Here is an 18074-nt window from a genome sequence, read left to right as displayed (position 1 = left end):
TTTGCTTTTTACCTCAAATCAGGTGTGGGGTTTATTTTGACTTTCCTCATTCAGAGTTTGTTTCTTCATTGGTTAAATGATTTACGTCTTTATCTTTAAATACCTTGATTGATTGTCTCTAGTCATTGTTACTTGCTTTCCTCTGCTATCATGCACGCAGGTATGTTTTCCCACTTGATTTTTATGTTCTCCTCATGCACATGGGAATTGGTATTAAGCCCCACTGCCTCTTAGCTATAGAATGAGGAGAGCCTTTAAGGAAATGGGTGGGGGGTAAACAATCACACCATACTTATTAGTCTTAGCATTGTTCAGGAAGTTTGCTGCACACTTTTGGGGAAGTGATCTGTATCTTTTTTGCCTACCATGAAAGCGAGAGTTGAGAAGCAGTTGGGGTATGGTAATATGCAAAGTTTTATAGGATGGGAAACAACATAAAATCAGTATTTTTTTTTCTTACTCTCACTTAAGACCCATCACCACTCCTCATATCTGCCTAGACCCTTTCTGTGCTTTCTCTAGATAATGTCCAGTCACTTCCCTCTGTGTGTGTTCTGAGTTGAGCTTTTTTCCACTTTGTTCTGTCTGACAGCATATATTCACTTCCACACAATTTCTTCTTCTCTAGAAGAAATTCTTCAAGAAGAATTTACAGTTCTTCTGCTCTCGTCTCTGCCTTTCCATTCAATTTTGTGGACTTATTTCTTTTTGCATAACTTTATCATTTTAATATGATTTCAGAAGAAATAGTCAACCACTAGAATTCTTTACCCAGCCAAACTCAATCAGGAGTGAAAACAGTGCACTCAGTCTTTATAGGAGGGGGAGCATGCCTTTAAGTACCAGGAACCATGTTGCTTATTATACATTTAAATGCAGCGTACAATTTACTTAATCATTAAACATACAAGTTACCTTACTCTTATTCTCCTTTTTCCAGTTTTGTCAAAAGTAGATGAGTTATGAGACCTAAAATGAAGAGCTACATAGAACATTGAATTCTGAAAGGTCTAGTTTTAAGGACATTTGTTTCATAGGGGAAGACAGTGTTATGGTAAGAAGAGTACATAAGGAACCTATAATAAACTGGCAGATTACACAGGGACATAATGAAATATATTTATTTTTTATAGACAGAGAGATAACCTGCCCAACTAATATTATATACCTCTGTTAAACAGATTCAGCTCTATAGTCCCAACCACCTGTAAGAGCTCTATGTAAAATCTAATGTTACAATATCCATAAAAGAATAGACAGATAGATCAACAAAACAGAATAGTGAATCCAGAAATCAGGCACACAGTATGGGAATTAAACTAATGACAAAGGTAGCATTCAGATCATTGTGACAAGAATATATATTCAAATGCATTGTGGAAACATTTGGCCATTGTGGAAAAAACTACAGTAAATGCCTATCTCAAATGTTACATCTCATTTGTTTGATAAATGAAAAGTCATAAATTCCTAACAGTAGAAGATACTTCCTCATCCATTATATTGTTAGAATTTAGCTAATAGACCAGTACATTTGAAACTTAAATAATATTACTGTCTAAAATAAATTTTAAAAGTTCCTACAAATTAGTAAGTAAAATTTAGTAGGAAAAAATGGATGAGAGTGTAAACATTGTATATACAAATGTATAGTAAATATATAAAATGTCCAACTTTACTAACAACCAAAGCAACTCAGAATTAAAGTGAATTTTATTATGTGTCAGTAAATAAAAAGATACTTGGTGGGAATAGAAATTGGTAATGCTTTTTTAGTAACATTATGCCACCATCAAAACTGCAAATACTTACACCTTTTAACCCAGCTCTTCCACCATCAGAAATCTATCATAAATACTTAGGTGTAGGCACAATGTATTTATATAGATGTTTATTTTAGTATTGTTTGAGTAGTAGAAAATGATCTTAAATGCTGCTAGGAAGGTAGTTTAATTATGGTCTAGCCTTATTATCTAATGCTATGTGCATGTTAAAAGGAAGAATGTGTTAACTCTCATGTGATAAGAGTGCCTGGATATATTAAGTAAAATGGCAAAAATGCAGAACATTATATATAGTATGACCCTGTTGAAGGGGAAAAAGAAGAAACAAACTTGTGTCTTCTGTGTCTCTACAGGTTTGTGAATGTGTAGGAAAATCTGTAGTATATACAAATTAAAAATACTGATTTCAGATAAACCACATCCTAGGCTACAAAACACACCTAAAACAGTTTTTTAAAAATAAAAATCATAAACTATCTACTCTCAATGAAATTAAGAAATCAATAGCAGAATGATAGCTGGAAGATTCCAAAGTCCTTGGAGATTCAGCAATATATTTCTGAATAATATATATTCACAGGAGAAATCTCCAGAGAAATTTAGAAATACTTTGAACTAAAACAACTCATCAAAAGTCAGAGGATGCTGTAAAGGCAGTGCTCGAGGAAACATCATGGTACTGGCATATAAACAGATGCACAAACCAGTAGAACAGAATAGAGATTGCAGAAATAATCCCATGCATCTACAGCCAATTCATTTCTTACCACAGGTGTGAAGAAATGGGACTGCATCAAACTTAAAACCTTCTGCACAGCAAAAAGAAACAGTCACTAGACTTAAGAGACTGCCCACAGAATGGGAGAAAATTTTTGCTATCTAATCATCCAATAAGGGGCTAATACCCAGAATCTACTGGGAACTCAAAAAACTCAACCCCCAGAGAATCAAACCCCAATAAGAAATGAGCACATGAATTAAATAGAGAATTCTCAAAGAAAGAGGTACAAATGGCCAATAAATACATAAAGAAGTATTCAACTTCCCTGGCTATAAAAGGCTGGAAGAAGATTTACCAAGCCGGTGGGCCCCCAAAACAGGCAGGAGTTCCAATACTTAATATCAGACAAAGTAGACTTCAAACTTACATTGGTCAAACGAGACAAAGAAGGACACTTCATACTAATAAAAGGGGTAATACATCAAAGGAAATAACTGTTATCAACATATATGCACCCAATATTAGTGCACCCAGTTTCATCAAACATGCACTAAAGGACTTAAAAGCACATATAGACTCCAACACAGTGGTAGCGGGAGACTCTCATATCCCTCTATCACTAATAGATAGGTCATACAAACAAACAACAACGAAATCCTAGATCGAAGAACACTACAGAAGGTAGAAGGATCTCCCATGCTCATGGATTAGCAGACTCAACATGGTAAAAATGGCTATACTACCAAAAACAATCTGCATGTTCAGCACAATTCCCATCAAAATCCCAATGACATTCATTACAGAGATTGAAAAATCTACCCTAAAGTTCATTTGGAAACACAAAAGACCGCGAATAGCCAAGGCAATACTGAACAAAAAGAGCAATGCTGGTAGTATCACAATACCTGACTTCAAACTATACTACAGAGCCATACCAATAAAAACAGCATGGTACTGGCACAAAAACAGATATGAAGAACAGTGGAACAGAATAGAGGACCCAGATATGAATTCATACTGCTATGCCCACCTTATTTTTGACAAAGGCACCAAAAACATACATGGAAAAAAAGGCAGCCTGTTTAATAAATGTTGCTGTAAAAAGTGGTTATCCACCTGCAAAAAACTGAAACTAGATCCCTGCTTATCACTCTGTATTAGTATCAACTCAAAGTGGATTAAGGAACTTAATATCAGACCCAAATCCTTGCAGCTAGTACAGGAAAGAGCAGGGAGTACTCTAGAAGAAATGGATATAGGCAAGGACTTCTTCGTAGAACTTCAGCAGCTCAGCAACTAAGAGAAAGGATGAAAAAAATGGGACTACCTGAAAGTAAAAAGCTTCTGCACAACAAAAGAAATAGTCTCTAAATTGAAGAGAATACCCACAGAGTTGGAGAAAATATTTGCTAGCTATACATCAGACAAAAGACCGATAACCAGAATATACATGGAACTCAAAAAACTAAACTTCCCAAAACACAATGAACCAATAAAGAAGTGGCAACTGAACTAAACAGAACTTTTTCAAAGAAAGAAGTCCAAATGGCCAAAAAATGGCCATATTGAAAAAAATGCTCACCATTCCTGGCCATAAAGGAAATGCAAATCAAAACCACACTAAGATTCCACCTCACTCCTATTAGAATAGCTACCATCAAGAACATCGCCAACAACAAATGTTGGCAAGGATGCAGGGAAAAAGGAGCCCTCATACACTGGTGGTGGGAATGTAAGCTAGTACAACCACTTTGGAAAACAATATGGAGGCTTCTTAAAAAACTAAATATAGATCTGCCATATGATCCAGCAATAGCACTGTTAGGGATATACCTGAAGGAATGTGACTTCGGTTATTACAAAGGCATCTGCACAGCCATGTTTATTGCAGTGCTATTCACAGTAGCCAAGATGTCCCCCTTCTGACAAATGAATTAAGAAAATGTGATATTTATACACAATGGAATTTTGTTCAGCCACAAAGAATAATGAAATTTTGTCATTCCCAAGTAAATGGATGGAACTGGAGATCATCTTAAGCAAAATTAGCTAGGCTCAGAAGGCCAGAAATCACATGTTCTCCCTCATGTGGATTATAGACCATTTAAAATGACATGGGTCACCCGCTAAGGGGAAAACGTGCACGGGAGGAATAGGGAAAGGGAAGGTAACCTAAAACTTGAATGTATTTGATGTGCTCACTGTAAAGAAGCAAATATAGTAATCTTAAACCAGCCAAGACCACTATGGGAAGAGGACTAGAAAGTAGTGAAGAGGTCTGGTAGACATGAACCAATGTGGGTTGCAATACACATGTGCATGGAAGCAATGCTAGGAATCTGTATAGCTGTCCTTATCTCAAACTGGCAAAACCACTATGTCTTTCTTATTATCTCTTATGTTCTCTCTTCAACAAAATCGGAGAACAAGAGGGTGGAGGGTGGGGGCAGGTGGGCCAAACAATGTATACACTTGTGATTAAATGTAAAAACAATAAAATAAAAGAGAGAGAGAGAGAGAAATAGGTGCAAACAAAAATTAAACTAAGATTTTATCTCACCCCAGTTAGAATGGCCATATTGAAGGGCAATAACAACAACAAACGCTGGCAAGAATGCGGCAAAACAGGAACCACACTGTTGGTGTAATTGCAAATTAGTGCAACATTACAGAAAGCAGAATGGAGTTTCCTCAAAAAACTAATTATAGAGCTGCCATATGATCCCATGTTACCACTCCTGGGCATATACCCAAAGGAACATGAGTCTGGATACAGTAGAAACACTTGTGCAGCCATGTTCATCGTAGCACCATTCACAATAGCCATGCTATGGAAACAACTGAGATGCCCTGAAACTGAAGAATGGATCAAGAAAATGTGGTGTATATATATATATAATGAAGTTTTACTTAGTCGTAAGGAATAATGGCACCATGTGGTTTGAAGGTAAGTGTATGCAATTAGTGGACAGCATGTTAAGTGCATTAAGGCAGGCTCAGAAAGAAAAACAAAGACCATGTTTTTTCTCATATGTGGAAGATAGATCCAAAAGATAAACATTTACACAAAAGCAAGCATGATCATATACAAAGTCATATCTTGAACATGTTTATAGTAGAACTTGGGGAAGTAGGGAAAGTAATCCCAACTCAGGTGGTAGAGGCAGGAGGGTCGAGAGTTCAGCGTCAGCCTGAACTACAAAGTGAATTTGAGGACAGCCTGTTTACAAGACCCTGTATCAAAAATAAATAAATAAATAAATAACTCTAGACACAGACTTTACGTCCTTCTAAAAATTTAACATGCCTAAATACAAATTGCAAAGCTAAAACTTGGAAAGCTATTAGGAGAAAATCTAGATGATCCTGGGTTTGGCCATGAATTTTTAGATACAGTGCTAATGGCATGTCCCATGGAATAAAGAGTTGATAAGCTGGGTTTCATTTAAGCCAAAAATGTGTGCTTTGCAAGAGAATGAAAGGACAAGCCACAGACTGGAAGAAAACTTTGTAAAAGACATATCTTATAAAGGACCATCTTCCAAAATATGAAGAAACCTCCTAAACTCAACAATAAGAACACAAATAATTTTATAGCTAAAGACCTTAACAGAAAATGTTAAAATAAGCACATAAAATGATGCTAAACATTGTATGTCATCAAGGAAATGAAAATTAAAACAAGAATTCCTCTACACACCCATTAGAATGGCCAAAATCCAGAACACTGAGAGCACCAAATGCTAGGGAAGACATGGAATAACAGAAACTCATTTGTTACTGGTAGGGAATGCAAAATGTTACAACCATTTAGAAGATAGTTTGGCAGTTTGTTAAAAAGCTAAACACATGTCATCTTGTAGTCATGTTCCTGGATATTTACCTTAAACAGTTACAAATCTGTGTCCACATAAAAGCCTGCATGCAGGTGCTTTTAAGTGGCATCACTCATAATTGCCAAAACTCAGAAGAAAGCAAGATGTTCTTCAGTAGTAATTGCATAAATGAACTGGTGTTTCCAGATAATAGATGACAGAGTACCATTCAGTGCTTTAAAAAAAAATAGAACTATCAAGCCATGAAAAAACATGGAAGAAATTTAAATGCATATTACTAGGTTTAAAAAGACAATCTGACCAAGCTAAATACTGGATAACTCCAACTATGACATTCTGGAAAAGGCAAAACTATGGAAAGAGTATAAAGATCAGTACTCATCAGAGGGTGTGCAGAGAAAGGGAGAGATGAATAGAGTGAAACACAGAGGAATTTCACAGCTGTGAAACTATTCTATGTGATAGTGTAATGGTGGATATATGTCCTTATAAATTTGTCCAGACCCATAGTATGTACAAAATCAAGAGTGAACCCTAATGTGGACTTTGGTTTATAACAATGTGTCAGTCAGAGGCAGTTAGTGATTCTAAATAAATGTATCACTCTGCTGGGGGATGTTGATAATCAAAGAGGTTTTTCATGTGTGGCGAGAGAACTCTGGGTAATCTGAGTGCCTTCTCAATTGTTCTGTGAACCTAAAACTACTGTAAAATATAAAATCTTTTTTAAAGAAATGGTGTTTGTAACCATATCTAATACTTCGTACCCTTTTCCTGCTCTACTTTTCTTCTTAGTGCTTAGTACTTACCACCTTTTAATACACATGTGCGCTGTGTTAATGGATAGGTATACATAATATTTATGCATATTAAATATTCTTATAATGAATTTGTGGCTGACTCGTGAGGATAATGGAATCGGAAAGATAGGTATTCGAAACGCAGTATTTACTATTTTACCCTGTATTTCTCTATGCATAGTATTATTAAAATATAAATAAGTCACTTAAATGTTTTTGAGTCTTAAGTGGACCATTATCTGAAAAGTATTTAGCAGTGTCTGGCATAATGACATTCAACCTGTATTCATCACTGCTTGTTGAAGTGATGTATCTTGGCAGTGCATATATTTAAGGATTCAGTCCTGGGTTTTATATTTCCTTTTGTGATTAACTACAAGTCAGGTTACTTCCTTTTAGTTTTGCCTATGTCCTGTGCATTCCATTCAGTTGGAGAATAATAGATAGAGTACACTGCACTGAGATTATCCAGGGCCTTACATGAATTTCCAGAACTATTACATAAATTAAAAAGTATCTCTAAGAATCCATATTGCAAATATTTACAATTAGACATTCTAGCCTTTGTAATGACATTAGATAAAGCAAGCTTGGAAAGGTTAATTTTCTGCGGCAGAGAATTTAACTGATAGCCTGTTCTTTTCTTGTGCTTTGAGGGGGAAAAGCAACTCTCTTATAAAGATGGTCTTGCCCACAACCCAAATGGACCTTTTAGGAGCACAGGATTCAGAAGAGACACACTATGTTAGACAACCTCTCTAATTCTGTAAACACCAGTTAAGCCCACATTTGTACTTTCTCTGCTGTACTGATTGTGACTTCTAGTAAATTTTAGTGGGAGTAAAAGCAGCTTTCATTAAGCTTCTATTTATGATTTTGAATATGAAATCAGATGTACTAAAACTGAACAGTTGTTCTCTTCCTAAAGTGTGTTTTTCCTTCTCTCTTCTTCTTCTGTACTGCACTTGGAATGCTAATTTATAATAATCTTAATTAGGTGGCAGATTTTATTTTTATTCAATTGAAATTTAAATTCCCATATGTCATTTTTAATTATATCTGTTAATGAAGGAAACCCTGATATGTTGCAAAAGTAATTTTTTAAATAACAAAAGAACAATCTAATCAATAAATGAACCCATGAATTGAACATAATTCTCAAATAGAGAAACCTGCACATACATCCAAGTGTTCTTTAAATTGTTGAAAGTAAACCTAACATTTCTATATACTTTAAATTACATAAATCTACATGTTGGTGATTGTGATCTAATTATTGTATGTTATATATGAGAAGCATAATTTCTTTTACTTGTCTAAGCTTTATATGTCTATATTCTTTCATTTAAAATATTTCATATACATTTTATGAATATTGAGCTTGTTTAATGAAAATGCAATGTTTGTGGTTTTAAATAATTTTATCATTAAGTTTAGTTTATGAAAACTAAAATAATAACAGTTCTTGCCGTTACACACATTTTATCTTACTAATAACTGATAATGCTTTAGGTTTAATGGGTAAATCAGTGTCAGGTTCATTAATTGTAGAGAAACTATTTTTAATATAATTATATTTTATTAGTTTATTAATTAGTATTGCTTGCTCTTTAAGCAAGACCAAAATTTAAGGAAATTGAAATAATTTCTGTTAAAATTGGAATGTGTAATCTAATAAGGACCAAATTTTATGTAATTTTTGTAAGTATATTATCTTAACATCTAAAATGTAATCGGTAGTTTACTCTGTCATGAACTTTATTTTAAAGCATGGGAAGTCACTAAAGTGGACAGCCTTTTCATATTCCATAGAGTTACTGAGCTCAGGCCCAACAAGTACAAAGTAATATTAAAATTTAGCATCTGCTAATTTGGACTACCTCTTTCCCTTTGGTAATTGTCATAGTTTTCATTATATGCTATTTCTCTCAATAGCAAAATTTAACTTAAAATTGTAATTTATAAGTACAGCCTTATAAAGAGAACCGAAATATGTCATATGCTCAATATATTCTGTTCCCCCAGATTTCTGATCAGTGTAGTCTTCATAAAACTCCATAGATAAGGGTGGTTATTTTAAAAGACTAAGATACTCACTTTTTTTATCTTATCTTTAGAAATGCATATTTAAGTATATTCATAGCTAAGATTAAATGAAATATCTTAGTGTATTTTTACACAAATTATTTAGTTGAACTCTTATGTATTGTATATGTAACTATGGAAAATGTGCTGGAATAAATTTTGGAGAAATAATTTATAGTGGCTATTTTCATGTTTAATTGTGTATTTTAGTGATGAAAAATTTTGAAAACCTTAAGAATTTTTTATATGGATATCACAAAAATGTAAAATATTTTCATTATAACAAAAAAATTATTTGACATAGTGTTTTACATAACATATGCTGTTCATTTTTATTGAGGGTTATGTTTATATTCAAGCTCAAATCAGGGCTGAAGAGTTTAGTCTGTGTGTATTGTTCCATGAAGAGAGAGATTCAGCAAGTCTAGTGTAAACACCTTAGCTGCTTTTCTTGTTCCACAACAAACTGGAAGACATTTTGCAATTAATTTGCTAAAATGTAAAGATTTCTAGCTTATTGATTTTTGAAAGAAAATTTATTTATATGAATTCTTACGTATTTTCATATCTCTTATAATAATGAAAATTGAAAAGACTAGAGAAAACTTATCAAAACTAATTTGGGATTTAAAAAAACCTTCATGATTTTACATAACCTTAAATGTTTTCTTAAATTTTTTTTTAATCTTCAAGTGTAAGCATGTACCTAACCTAGTAGAACACTTTTTATAGTGTAATAAATGTCTTAATTATACTTTATCTTCTAGGGGATATTCGTCTAACTCCAGAGGACTTTGCAAGAGCTCAGAAATACTGCAAATATGCTGGCAGTGCTTTGCAGTATGAAGATGTAAGCACTGCTGTACAGAATCTGCAGAAGGCCCTCAAGTTACTGACAACAGGCAGAGAATGAAGCCTTTGTACAAGAAATCCATGTCTTTTTGGCATAAGAACTAATAGTCCATTACTCTGTCTTCAGCCTATCAGGAGCACAGTTTTAAGGAAGACTTCATTTCCATCAGATGTGACAATGGCTCTGTGTGTATCAGATTCCTATTGAAGCATTCATCAGCAGCCTCAGCCAGTTTTCATTGTCCATTTAGTGGATCCACTAATGTCTGAGTGTATAGTGCTGATAATAGCAAGATCGTAAAACTCCATTGACTGCTTCAAAAGATGAAAATACACCTCTGTAAGATTATGTTGAGAATAAGCCTTCCTAATTTATACACATTAAGTGAATTTTTTAATCCTTAATGTTTGGACAAACAAATCATATTACTTTACTATAAAATTCTAGATTTAACTTTTAATAAAGATTGCCAGAGTATTCTAGATTAGAGATCATAGTTTTGTTTTCCTCAAGATTTATAAAGCAAGTATGAACATCCAAAACTGTTAGGGGAATCCAAAAGAGATTATGTTTAAAACTCAAATTTATATTCATGTTAGATGTAGCTAACTTCATGGAAGGAAACGTAAAGATAAAGAGGCAGCATCACTTTAAGACTTTGGAATGTTAGCTTCCAGCTGCTTCCTGCTATTCCTTGAAGCTTAAGGTGAATTGGTATTTGCTTCATAGGCAGTTTGGCTGCATGTATTAGAAAATGAAAAAAAACAAAATTTGTAGTAATGCCTGGAAACTTGGTGCTTTAACTAAGGTTCTCTGCTGCTGTGGGATGGATTCCATAGAGTGCATAGGTGGAATGATGCAGAAAATTGTAGGACTTTAGAGTCTCAATTGTTAAGTTTATAAGTTTTATGGGAAATTATGGACTTACTATATCAACTTCATTTGTGCTGTGTAAAAAATAAACACAAGGATTCTTTTAACTAGTTCGACTTATTACAGAGCTAAATGTCTGCTTTGATTTGCATGGTAGAATTGTCCCTTTTTGTAAGTATTTATATTTAATTCTAGGATATGAATGCTTCTATAGCAAGAAATAGTTTTGGGGGGAAAAATGAGTTTGACAAACTTACCTTAAATTCATGTGGTTCTTTTCATTTATGCCACTTGGATTAGAACCCTTTAACCGTGGGGTGAGCAACCTGTAGCCCAGGGGCTCTTCTCCTGTTGCATAAGGTTTTGTTGGATCAAAACCACACCCATTCATGTATGCTATGTTGATGATTGCTTTCCACAGTGGCAGAGTTGTTTGGCTTGCAATAACGTTTACTATGTAACTCTTCCAGAAAAGCAATTACTGACCTCTGTTCTAACTGCTTAAAAGAAAATGGACCACTAACTTATAATCATTTGTGTCATTTTTTCTCTACGTAAATATGTTACAGTGCAGGGTTTAGTAGAATGAATATGCAAGCTGAAAGAACAACTATAAATTATTACAAAAAAGCCTCCAGAAAACATGTCTCCTGAGAAATGTTCTCTTGTCTTTCACAAGATGCAGGGTTCAGCATTTGCATCTAGAAATCCAGTGCTCTGGTACATTCTGTAGAACATGATAATAACTGAAATCTGGCTAGGATGGTCTTTTCAAAAGAGATTCATATACTTCAGCTAATTTTAATTCAAAGCTTGATATGTCTGTACACCAAAAATAGAACTTTTATAAATGCCACAATGTACTCCCAGCACAACAATAAAAAAAAGAGAAAAGAACTATCACACTCCTATTTCACACCCTTCTGGTCGGCTCCTAACTGGGAGAGCACATGGAGGGAAGGGGACAAGACTGCTACCTTCTGCAAAAGAACCCTTCCCTGTAAAATAGAAGTGAGAGCACCAGACACCTCAGTATTTGTTAGAAAAATTAAATGAGATGCCATACATGAAGTGCTTAACACAAGGTAGCATTCCATAAGTGTGTGTTGTAAATTTTAATGCTATAATAATGTAATACGAATTTTTTAATTTATTTCCTAATACAAGTTGTCTTTGTGGCCCAGTACTTAAAAATGCTTTCCTGCATGAGGGACTGAACTTCACAATGTTTTCTAACTTTGTGTTTGTATTTCTTTGTATATAATCTGGTGATAAAATTAGGATACATTTTCTGGTGTAATACTAGGATTAGAAATATTTAATACTCCAATATGTATTCATTGAATAGCTACTGTGTGCCTGGTATTATTCTTTGCAACAAGAAATAGCAGAAAACAAAAAATACTCTGACTCAGAGTTTACATTCTAATGAGGAAACGTATATTTAATAAAAGTATTTGACCAGTGGTTCTCAAAGGGTGATTGTAGGAAATGTAATTCTCAGGCCTCACCCAATCAGAAACTCTAAGGAAGGAACAAATCTTTCTGAGTTTTCAGAGACACTAGGTGATCCCTAAAGTTTGGTTTAATCCCACACAGATCAAAATTCAAGAGGCTGAAAGGAGAGATTATCAAAAGCAGTGGTTTCCAGATCTGTGGTCCTTATAGCACCAGCTAGAACATTCTGGGAACCATACTTGAGGAATTTCTATATTGGATCGTAATAAATGCTTTGAAGACACTTCAAGCACATGTTAGGAGGTTCTTACAGTGTGTAGACTTGTGGGATTTAAGTCATAGGATAGGTCTCGCTAAGGAAACATTTGGGAGCAGAAGGAAACACAATTTCATGTGATGCTGGTGCATAAAGGAGGAGTGTTCTGGAGAGGAAGGAAGAAATGAGGGCAGAGTGTACAAGTGGGAGGAAGGCCAGTGAGAGAGATAAAAAGCCTAGGATTGACTACACAGCTTTTTGTAAGGTATCAACTTAAACTGAGTAAGGTGAGTGGCTACAAAATGGTTTTGAGCAGAAGAGCAGCCCAATGGGATACAACTTAATTTTTAAAGATCTTATTGGTCCCATTTTGAGAACAGACCACAGGGAGGGGAAGGGTGGAAAGTGAGAGGCCAGTTAATAGAACTGTAGTAATTAAGGTGAGCTATGATGATTTAGATCACAAATAGCCTTGGAGGGTATAAAATGTCGTTGGTGTCTGCCTTTGTTTTGAGTAGAGCCACAGTATTTCTGTAAACTGGATATAAAGTATGAAAATAAGAGTGACAACTGACTCCCCAGGATTTTAGCCTGAAGGCATGGAAGGAATAAGTAGTCATTAATCCCAGTTGGGAAAGTTGCTGAATTCCTCTGTAATTTAGATTGAAGTAGAGTGTTCCCAAGTACTTGTGACTTAAACTGATAACAGTGTTTTGTCAGTGTAACAGGGGTGAAAAAATAAGATAAAGTTTGGTCTGCGGTGATTGTCACAGATATCTCACCAAAATCACTGCTCAACTGGAGTTGGAAGCCAAGATCTGTTCCCATGGTTAGCGCAGCCGAAAGATTGCACCAAGAAAAAAACTCCATTTATAGGTCTTGGAAATTAATATCCCTGGATGTTGCTAGATTTTATATACAACTTATACTTTAGAAATTTGAGGTTTCTGTGTAAGCATTTTGTATGTCCTTTCTAAAGAAACTTAGATTGTGATAGCAGCATTGCTAAAAACATTTTTGCAGCCTGAAAGAACAATAACAGGGCTGAAGGGTTTTAGTTATCTACACAGCTTCCTCTCTTCATCCATTCTGTCCCCTAACCCCCTGCCCTCCAATTTTATCTTTACTCATTTTGTGTACTGAAGTAATTAGATCAAAATCTCTAGTTTGGCCCCAAAACAAACCTCAATCATTAGAAAAGTTCTGTTCTTAAAAAGAGCTCATAAAAAATTTAAGATATCCTTCATTCAGAGGTTACTAATTCTGTGAGTACTAAATGCCAGGCACTAGTCTTTAAGTGTTTTTATGTATTTTAATTCATTTAATCCTGCCTGTTGCCCTAAGAGGTGGATTCTTGTCTTCCCTGTTTTATAGATGGGGAAAATGAGCCACAGAGTAATACTTGCCTAAGATTAAATAAGAATTATTTTTAAGCTGAGACTGCCTATTTTGGACCAAAAGAAGTGCCCATGTAGGTATCACAGTGAGATGTTATGAGTGAATTACACATCATCAGGGTCAGCAGATGGTTCCTGATGTTTGTAGAAAGTATAGCAACTAGATTTTTCTCTGACCTAGATAGTATTTTGACACGGGTGCTAGACAGAAAACACAGAGCATGAAGTTGAAAATCTAATTGCACCTTTGATATTTGGGACACGACTGTGGCCTGAAATCAAATCTGTAAGTTCAGAGAGATTTATTTAAACAAAAAAAAAAGTGGGGTTTAAATAACTGAATAAATGTATTAAGATATTCCCTGGGGAAAGTGTTTCACATCACTATGGAGTCCTGGGTTTCCCAGATTCGCCTGTTCTTTTTCCTTTTCCATTTTAAGTAACATCACTAGCTTTCCTAGTTGCCCATTGCCTTCAGGATATCACCCCGGAATATGGACTTCAATGTAAAATTTAAAATGTTTATTATCAGATATTTCCTCTATTAAGTTTCTGCCTGAGTTTTGGTGTGATGGTGCATATACCAGCACTGGGGAGGCTGAGGGAGGAGGATCTCCAGTTTGAGGCCAGCCTAGGCTACATATCCTGTCAAAAAAAAAAAAAATCTAATGCCACCTAGAACTACATAGAGAAATAGCTTCCATAGTTCAGTGGCACTGGCATATGTCCCTGACATATTGTCGTTCATGTGTAAAACATCATTCATTTGTTCAAAAATACCAATATTATCTAGCATGATAATGCTGAATTAGAGGACACAAATTCTGCCTGAGGAAAGTCAGGAAAGGCCTTGCAAAAGAGATTGAACTGAAGGTCTACTGTGCGGAGAAACAAAGAGTGAGCAAAGAAAAAAATAATAAACACTATAGAGGGAAAATGTGGGAAATTAGGGAATTTGTATTTAGAGTTGCTATACAGAGTCATAAATGTGAGATCACAGGCATGGTTAATGTTATGGACTGAGTTGCATCCCTTCATAAATTTTATATTTTGAAACCCTATTTCAAAATATTTGGGTATATGTCCCATAGGGAGGTAATTAGAGTTAAATAGGGACCAGTGTTCATATAAGAAGTGGAAGGGTAGCCAGGCGCCTGGGGCTTATAATCCTAGCTACTCAGCAAAGATCAGAAGGACCGAGGTTCAAAGCTAGCCTGGGCAAGTAGTTGACAAGACCCTATCTTGAAAAAAAAAAATTACAGAAAAGGGCTGGTGGAATGGCTCAAAGTATGTAGACCCTGAGTTCAAAACCCCAGTACCACCAAAAAAAAAAAAAAGCAATGGAAGGAACACCAGAGCTCACTCTGCATGAAGCCACGTGAGCAGAGTCTCAAATAAGCTCTTAGCCATGGTGGTTGCCTGTATTAGTAACAGAATTGTTTTTGATGCCTTGGCTTTGTTGTTTATATGGGGAGAGGGAATATTCAGAAGGAAAAGGATATTTGGAGTTGTCTAGTGTGCTATGCTTACATACCTTCCGCATATCGTATTTTCTGTGTAAAAATGCAATACCGCTTTAACAGTAGCTTGACAAAACTGCTTACCTCTTAAGTGGGTATAAGCTAAACTTTATTTACATTTATCTCCCCCATTAGATGCTCAGCTCTTTGGTTGTAAGATCTAGCTAGATGTGTGTGAATCCCTAGTAATTTACATAAGCCTAGTTCATAGTGAGTATCCCTAACTAGTGAAGTTAATAGGTGAATGGGTGAAAGGATTATATTGCAATAATCAAATAAAGGTTAATACTACTAGTATAGTATGAGATAAAACTATAATGATAATTGCACCCAAACATTTTAAAATCTGGACTGGAAATGTAGCTTAGTGATAGAGCACTTGTCTAGCGTTCACAGGTTCTTAGTTTAATCCCCAACACTGAGGGTTGTGGGGGAGAAGAAAAGGAAGGAAGGGAGGGAGGGAGTAAGGAAGGAAAGAAAAGTTCTGAAATCACTTGTTAATCTGTTATCCAGTAAAGCCACAATTAAAATACTAGAATATTGCCTTAAATCTATGCCACTCAACAAATCTCGATTTCTACTTCAAATGCATACTTCTTTATCTTTTGCAATCATGAAGCATAACAGTGAATCATGTGCTGAGAACATCCTCAGAACCTATATTAGTAACATCCTAGTCACAGCATTCATGTTCTCTGCTGACAGATTACTTTCTCTAGGTATATATTCTGGCAAGAAAATAATACATTCAAGTCCACTGCAGTTGCATAACAAGTAAAATTGTATAGGGTAAAAACAGGAGAAAATATTCAGACCACATTGGAAACTGAAAATAATTATAATGTCTAAGGAAATTTTAACAGATTATTTTTATAGATGAATGAGGAAATAGTTTAAAATTACAGAAGCTATGACTGAAATCTGAACACTTTGGGGAAAGTTAGAACTCATTTATTCCTCCCCCTCCCTGTCCTCAATGTCTTTCTTCTGCCCACCAGTCCAAAGACAAGGAATTGAAGAAAAGGCATGAACACTATAAAACCATGAGCACAATGTGATATAACAGTGTTCTGCTGAGCCAGGAAATGAGTTCTGGTTCATTTATTCCTACAATCTGTCCTAGCTAAAGAAAATGTGCCCTCCCAACCCTCCTCCATTAGTTTGATGTTAATTTACCCACATATACTACGGGCAGAACTAGTTAAATTTCTAGCGTCCTTTGAAGACCTATAATTCATCATGTCTCTGAATAATATTTAGACCTCTGCAGACAACTTGTGGGATTAGTCTGTGATCCCTGAATGACTTCTCATTTTAACCAGATACATAATACTATGTTTTTAAGACTTAAATCCTGACATCCATCTTAGTCAGTAAATATCCTCTGAACATCTAAGGTTAATATGCCAAGAATTCAGTCGATAAATCTCTTTGAACAAAGTTGAAACCAAAGATTAGGACAGGAAAATAATTCTTCTGGCAGGGAATTTTCTTCTGCCAATGCAAAGATTGTGAGATCAAACCTGATAAAGATGATTTTTAGACAAAGAATGTTTCCAAGGGTAAAGATCATCATTTCATAATGATTTCAGGGGGACATTAGAGTTTCAGAGTTTTAACATATGAAAAAAAACTAATACAGATTCAACATCCCTATCTTAAAATCCAAAATGTCTAGAAATCCAAAAATGGCCAGAAAATTCAAAATGGTCAAAAATCAAAAACATTTGAATACCAACATTCAAAAAGTTTGGATTTTGAATTTTTTCAGATTCTGGTTTTTCACATTACTCAACTAGTAAAGACTATACAAGTATTCCAAAATCTGTGAAACTCCAGAATTTGAAACATTTTTGGCCCCAAGCATATCCAGTAGAGAAAGTTTTTAATCCCCATCTCAATAGTTGATAGAACAATTAGAAAGTATAAATAGTATCCTGGACACACATGGTCCTTATGACCCTCAAGAAAACCAATCATCCTCTTTCCCCCTTGCAATGGGCTCCTTTTCCTTTCTTCTTTTTGGTTCACTCCTGTATAGGATGATGTGAAAATGGTCCACTAACCCTGCTTTGCTCTGGATGGGAGATCTTAGTTCTTCTTGTATGAAGAGTGCAAATAGTATGCCTGCCCCATTTTTGGTACTGAATTTAAAAGAAAAAATGTGGTATGTTATTTTCAAGTGAGTATATATACTTGTTGAGCTTATATATATATTACTGATCCTCTTTCATTGTTGTCTTGACATGCTGTTTATAAACATTGGTAATCCAAGTATTTCTAAACGTCTGCTAAATAAGCAGCTTTGGACAAAAAATTACTGCAAGTTACTATAACAAAAGCTCTCAGGCTAATTCATTATTTTTGTTACTATTTATAAGAAAAATCTCAGCATTGCAGCTGGAATAGCCAAGATAATTTTATTAAACATTTACATATATATATATAAGTATGTCTATCAGAATACATGCATATGAGGCAGTAATCCTTT

The 18074-nt window shown here is 34.9% G+C and overlaps 1 protein-coding gene across 1 annotated transcript in view; it reads left to right on the top strand.

Moving 5' to 3' along the window:
* Positions 1–11062, top strand: part of Vta1 (vesicle trafficking 1) — a 76156-nt gene extending 65094 nt beyond the window's left edge. Inside the window, exon 8 of the mRNA XM_020186089.2 lies at positions 9994–11062. Within this exon, the coding sequence (XP_020041678.1) occupies positions 9994–10139 (146 nt within the window). The 3' untranslated portion in view covers positions 10140–11062. The remainder of the gene's footprint in view (positions 1–9993) is intronic.
* The last annotated feature ends 7012 nt before the right edge of the window (positions 11063–18074 follow it).

This window comes from Castor canadensis, chromosome 1 (genome assembly GCF_047511655.1).
Source record: "Castor canadensis chromosome 1, mCasCan1.hap1v2, whole genome shotgun sequence".
NCBI classification, from domain to species: domain Eukaryota; kingdom Metazoa; phylum Chordata; class Mammalia; order Rodentia; family Castoridae; genus Castor; species Castor canadensis.
The sequence above is the reverse complement of the archived record's forward strand: the minus strand, read 5'-3'. Positions and strand labels throughout refer to the sequence as shown.